Here is a 6,443-nt window from a genome sequence, read left to right as displayed (position 1 = left end):
CTGACTCGTGATCTTTGACTGTTTGGGGTTGGCAATGCTGTTTCAAAGCTACACACACAGAATGAACATGCAAGCCTGGTTGTCCCAAATGTGCTCCTGGCAATTTTTGCATGTTTAGCGATTTCCCTCCCCCCCAGTGCTTATATACTTCATTTTATGACTAGAGCATGTTAATTTCAGTTTCTTTTTCCTTTTGCAGACTATCTGTGTAACTGCAGCGCTCTTGGGAGTGCAAGTGTGAATGAGTGCAATACTTCAACAGGACAGTGCGAGTGTCACAAAGGCTACACTGGTCTGCGGTGTGAAAATTGCGAGGAAGGATATCTCCTGAACCAAACCAGTGGGCTCTGCCTTCCGTGTGGCTGCAGTTCCAAAGGTTCTGTCAACTCCCTCTGTGACAAGTAAGTAACATGACATTTCAATGAGCCTCCCCAGGGATTGTATGCCATGTTTTGTAACTTGGGTGTATTTTGATATCCAGGGTGTATTTTGAGGCTCAGGTGTGGGATCTCCTCACATAGTGTGGTGTGTGTGTGTATATATGTGTGTGTGTGTGTGTGTGTGTGTGTATATATATATATAAAATATATATATATATATATATAAAAAAATAAAAAAGCTGGTCTCATAAAAATTCATGAAGCATATGCTGCCCCTTCTTTTAAAGATCAGATTATACAAATATCCATAGCTGTAGCAAAAAACCTAGCAACTTACAAGGGAGTTAACTTCCATTTCTGAGCTGAATGTCTGCTGCTGCAGAATTTCTCCTCTATTTCCCTGTGCATCTCTCCTCACACAAGATTTCCTTCATTTACCAAGGAAGAGTGGGTGGAGGCGCGCAGTGGGGTGTTGGGAGAGGTCACTTTCAAAGGTTATTTCCTGCATCAGAGGCTGGGATCTCAAACAGAGCTTTGTGACTTTCTTTCTCTGAGCATCACAAAAGAAATAGTTGAGTGAGAGACTGTAATGGGCCCTTGTTTCTTCCATTGTTGGATGCACTGCTGCCTCAGTTTCCCTCCTTTCCCAGTCAGATCTCCACAACCGGTGCTTTTGAATTACCCTCTCCCTCTGAGGTCTGGTTTAATTACACAAAATAACCATTTAATTTAGAATTAGAATCTCCCAGCCTTCTCTAGCCCTCACCAGTTCATTACTCTCCTCATAGGCTCAGCACAGGGGTTATTCATGGTAATAGGTACTGTAAATTCTGTGAGGCAAGGACCATTGTTTTATAGTGTGTTGGTACAGCACCTGGCACAGTACCTGGTCTGTGGTCTGTGCCTGGGGCTCTTAGGCACTACAGCAATGCAAATAAAGAAAAATAATGCAGCCTACATTTTTCCAGGGTTTTTAGGTGCTCAGCTTGTGACCTCTCAAATGGGCCTGATTCTCAGAGGGTGGATGAAAATCTGGCCCTTTTAAGGCATCTCAGGTTGGAAACCCAGAAATTAAGGCACCCAGTATCACTAGTCACTGTTGAGAAATTAGGGTTATGCTGGTAGTTAAGTGTTTCAATTTAGAGTAATGGTGCCTAATCCTGTAACTGATTATTTGTTAATGATTGCTGAACGGTTACATTCTTCTGGGATTACGTGCAGGCTAGTGACGTTGAGAACAGCTGTAGAAAGTACATGGTGTAGCTCACTGCTCTGTCAGCAGCTTTAGAAACTCAAATTGCTTGCCACTGCAGGTGAAATGAATAACAGTGTCCAATGTATCTCTCATGCTCCCCCCTATCCCCCCCACATCCTCCGCACATTTTCCTGGGTTTGTTTGGTGCAACGTGACAGCTCTGCTGAGAAATCCTGGGCCAAATCTCCTGCACTTCCCTGATTTCAGCATGACCCCTCACATAAGTAAGGCAATCAGATCTGGCCTTTTATTTGGAAACACAAGGGGTGAGAATGTGCCAACTCATCTGCAGTGAGGGAATTAAGGACACACATGGTTGAGAAAGAAAGGAGATGCAATAATAAAAGCTGGCTGGATAGTGGCCAATTTAGGGATATAGCTGCTTGTCTTTGCCAAAAGTCATGGGCCATCTTCAGGAAGGAATGTGGGGGAAATGTTCGGGTTAGAGGATGACCCTGCAGTGAGTCATTAGCGGTCTAGCAGCCTTAAGAACAAAGCCCCTTTTGCAGTGCCCATATCATTCCTGTGTTGTAATTGGTTGTTCAGTAGGATTCTAGTCTCTTTATCTGGGATATTTCATGCAGCTTAGAAGAGCCCCCTAGAACCACGCAAAATCCGCTGTTTCAACTTGAAAGGGGTAGGACAAGCCTTTTCTTTGGCCTTGGGCTCATGTGGTTTTCTAACAACTGAGTTTGGGGTTTGTAAAAAGCCCAGGCGCAAAGCAAGATGCTGTCAAAGCTAGCCATGGTCCTGAGCGGCAGACGGTCGCACTGACTGTCTTGCAGGCTGTGAAACTGCCTGCAGGCTCCTGAAGTGGGGAGGGGAGTTGGGTCATTTGGCCCATTGTAGAGCTGAGAGCCTGCTGTAAAGTTTACATCCAGAGCAGAACTTCACCAAAGGTGTTTGATCTGGACCCACCTCTAATCAAAGTGCTGAATGGTTCCTTGTTTCTGTGTGAAACCAGAACCTGTCTCAGATTGGCTGAGACGTAGCTTTACTGACTGGCTCAGAGCTTAGGCTGAATTTTGCATTTGAAAATGAGAACCCAGAATCAGGCAAGTTCAGGGGTTTGATAATACAGTTGAGCAGAATTCTAGACTGCACTGTCCTACCCTAAGGACAGCATAAAGGGTACTGCTGGTAACTGCTGAATTCTCTTGCTGTTAAGGATGCATCAGATACTTAATATTATTTGATGAGGTTGTTCCTTCCGGTGCTTGTAGCGCATAACAACAGCTAGTCTCGCTTCTTGTGAAATACACCTCAGCTCTCGCAATCCCTGTGTAGAAAGAGCTCTGCAGCTAAGGGTGTCCTATTGAGTCAAAAGCTGTTTACTAAAAGTTTTGTGGACTGAAGTAACAGCTCCCGTTTGCTTTCATTCCATTCCACAGCCTGCCTACCCTAAATATTTTTACACTGCACTACTGATGCACACAGTCGTCTTTTTCTGCTGCCAGTCTTCACTCTCACCTGATGCTCCCTGCAGTCCAGCAGCATGTATTTTACACCAAGCAAAAGAAGCAACTCCCTCCCTCAACTCCAAGAGCAGTTTCAGCTTGGCAGTTTCGTTACCTTATATTGGATTTTAAGGTGAATCAAGTCTCATGCTTCAGGGTAGGAGCTGATTGCCCCAGGGGTCAGGAAGGAATGCCCCCATGAATAGCATTGCATGACTGTCTAGATGATTTGAAGGATTTTTTTCTTACTGTAAAGGATTGTGCTGTTGGACCTAGGTGACTTGGCTTGATGGTCCAATGATCTGCTCTAGTAGAGCAAATCCGATGCCTAAATGGGGAACTCTGTCACCGTGGGTATTATCCATCTGGAGTCTGTGCTGGCTTCCACACTAATAGACACTAACAGAGGCTTCCTGGCAATGGAAACTCAACCAGGGACATGGTAAGCAGCTGCAACCTCCCCTTCCCTGGCAGCCCACAGGAGGCAAATGGTGCTGGCTGGGGGAGGGTGTGTGGCTAGGACTGAAAGGAGATGCTTTGAGTCAGTGCCCGCTGCTGTTGCCTCCACTTGCAGAGCTCCTGTGGAAGAATTCCAGTCCCATCACTGACTGGTATGGAGCAGCTGCACACTGAACTCCTGAATATAATCTCATACCCTAATTTCACAAGAATAGGGTCAGCCTTTCTTTGCAATGTAAACCGTGTGCAGTTTTAGGGCTTAATTCAGTCCCTCGGTGCCTGGGGACTCCATTGGCTTCGGAGGGAGTTCTGCTTGCTAAGCCGTTGTAGTTTCAACCCTTTCATCAGATGGTTTTTCCCCTCCATTTTATTTACACCGGCTAAGAGTCAAGGGAAAAACACACCCTGATTTCTCTTATTTGAATTACTTCAGTCAAATCATGCAGGGTAAAGGGCATGCAGCAGAAAGGTCAGAACTGCTGACAGGGCCCAGACTGGAACCTTGAATCTTAGCCCCTTATATGAGTAGCTGGGTTGAGGAAGATGTCATGGCTTCAGAGGCTGGGGAGGTAGAGGTACCATGAAGGAAATGGGAAGTAGTTGCAAGGGAGTGAGTCAGTGGAGAGGAGGGTGTGTTCCAGAGCTTCCTGTGAGATCAGCAGGAAGGGCAGCGAAGGGCAGCGTCTGCTGGAATTAATGTAACAGGGAAGGTTTGATTTAATTTTAGCTCATTGACCGTTCTTGCAGCCAGGGCTTGCAGGCAGAAGTAACATAAGAACGGCCATGCTGGCTCAGACCAAAGGTCCATCTAGCCCAGTATCCTGTCATCCAACAGTGGCCAATGCCAGGTGCCCCAGAGGGAATGAACAGAACAGGTAATCATCAAGTGATCCATCCCCTGTCGCTCATTCCCAGCTTCTGGCAAACAGAGGCTAGGAACACCATCCCTGCGTATCCTCCATGAATTTATCTAGTTCTTTTTTTGACCCCTGTTATAGTCTTGGCCTTCACAACATCCTCTAGCAAAGAGTTCCACAGGTTAACTGTGCGTTGTGTGAAGAAATACTTCCTTTTGTTTGTTTTAAACCTGCTGCCTATTAATTTCATTTGGTGACCCCTAGTTCTTGTGTTATGAGAAGGAGTAAATAACACATCCTTATTTACTTTCTCCACACCAGTCATGATTTTATAGACCTCTATCAGATTCCCCACTTAGTTGTCTCTTTTCCAAGCTGATTTATTGGTGAAGTACAAGGAAGACACTGCTGATCTCGCACCAAAACAAGTACGGGTAGCATGCACCTTTGAGGATCTGAAACTGCATCCCAGATCTTCACAACCATAAGAATATCTAGTGCTTTATAGTACCTTCCTTCCTGGGATTTCAAAATTAGAGCACATCAAAAATTTTTTTTCCAATGGAATGTTTTTTTCATTGGAAAACTATTTTGTCAAAATGGAAATTCTTTCTGCGGGGAACAGGTTGATTTTTGACAATATTTCATTTTGAAAATAAAAATTGGGGGAAAGTGTTTTGATAAGGTTCCAACTTTATATTTTGAAATCTTTCAAATATTACAAATTATAATACAAAATCAAGTCAAAATAGAAATGCGAAAAATGTTGACCCATAACAGTTTTTTTTCAAAAGCTTTGATTTACAAGAGATTTCCATAATTTTTTTGGTGGGAGGAGGAGGTTGCTTCTGATTTGAAATGAAAACAAATTTTGAAATGTCAGACTCTCCTGTGGAATGGTAATTCAAAGTTGTGACCAGCCCTACTCAAAATGCTTCAGAAAGGTCAGATGAGTATTGTCCTCTTGTGGGAAACTGGGGACCAGAGCAGTCAAGGGCCAGGTTCTGATATCCTGAAACTCAGGTTGAATAGAACCTTATCTCACAAATACTGCAATGTAATCAATGGCAGAGACAACTTGTGGAGAAAGATGTTTCCCGACCTGATTGAGGATATCAGGATCTGTTCCCAAAGATGGGGTTGTGAACCACACTGGTGAGCAGTCCTGTTGGAGTGAATGGGCATGTGCTCAGGTGAATGTGAGTGAGGGCCTTACATCACATGTATAGCTTCACACATCAGTCAGTTGGCATAAGAGCTCATCTCTCCCCACTCCCAGCCCTACAGTTTTAACCACTATATACCTTGTAAAATAGAATCGTCCAGGAAGTGTCATTGGAAATTTAGGGAAAGATTCCCAAAGGCACAAAGGGGAGTTGTGTGGGATTTTGACATCTACCTACCCTACTTGCATCTGATGAAGTGGGTATTCACCCACAAAAGCTTATGCTCCAATACGTCCGTTAGTCTATAAGGTGCCACAGGACTCCTTGTTGCTTTTTACAGATCCAGACTAACACGGCTATCCCTCTGACACTTGACTACCTACCCATTGTAATTTGGAAGATCTTTCCCTTAACTCCACCTGGACAGACCCCTGAATGTATCAGAAAGGGCATCTGTAGAATTTTGTCCAAAGGATTTCATATTCTGGCAGCATCCTTTGGCGGCAATCTCAGAATTTGGGATGTGGTGGAATTCCACAGCTTTTTGAGGAGGGAGCAAAAAGCAAAAGTAGGAGAAAATAAGGTGGGTTGGGGGGGAAGTGAGAGAATGCTGTGAATAAAAAGCTGCTCTCTGGTTCTCATTCCACACCCAGTGCGTTTTGCCACAGACAGAAATGACCTCCAGGTATTTAAAAAAAAAAAAAAAAAAAAGTAGGTCAGTTGTCTGTTACAGAACTAGGAACATCAATATTGCTACAAGATGGGCAGACTCTTGCACAGTGATGCGGATGTGCGAAAAAATTAAATGGGAAACAAAAAACAAAGGGCCAAATACTCTACTGCATTCACAGGAGTTAAAGCAGGTGAAT

The 6,443-nt window shown here is 44.2% G+C and overlaps 1 protein-coding gene across 1 annotated transcript in view; it reads left to right on the top strand.

Annotated features, from left to right (window-relative positions):
- The first annotated feature begins 279 nt into the window (after nucleotides 1-279).
- MEGF9 (multiple EGF like domains 9) overlaps nucleotides 280-6,443 on the top strand; it is a 35,994-nt gene continuing 29,830 nt past the window's right edge. The window contains exons 1-2 of the mRNA XM_034752063.1: nucleotides 280-401; nucleotides 3,027-3,534. Of these exons, the coding sequence (XP_034607954.1) occupies nucleotides 3,425-3,534 (110 nt within the window). The 5' untranslated portion in view covers nucleotides 280-401; nucleotides 3,027-3,424. The remainder of the gene's footprint in view (nucleotides 402-3,026; nucleotides 3,535-6,443) is intronic.

Source organism: Trachemys scripta, chromosome 17, assembly GCF_013100865.1.
Source record: "Trachemys scripta elegans isolate TJP31775 chromosome 17, CAS_Tse_1.0, whole genome shotgun sequence".
Lineage (NCBI taxonomy): Eukaryota > Metazoa > Chordata > Testudines > Emydidae > Trachemys > Trachemys scripta.
This window is presented reverse-complemented; position numbering and strand designations above follow the sequence as displayed.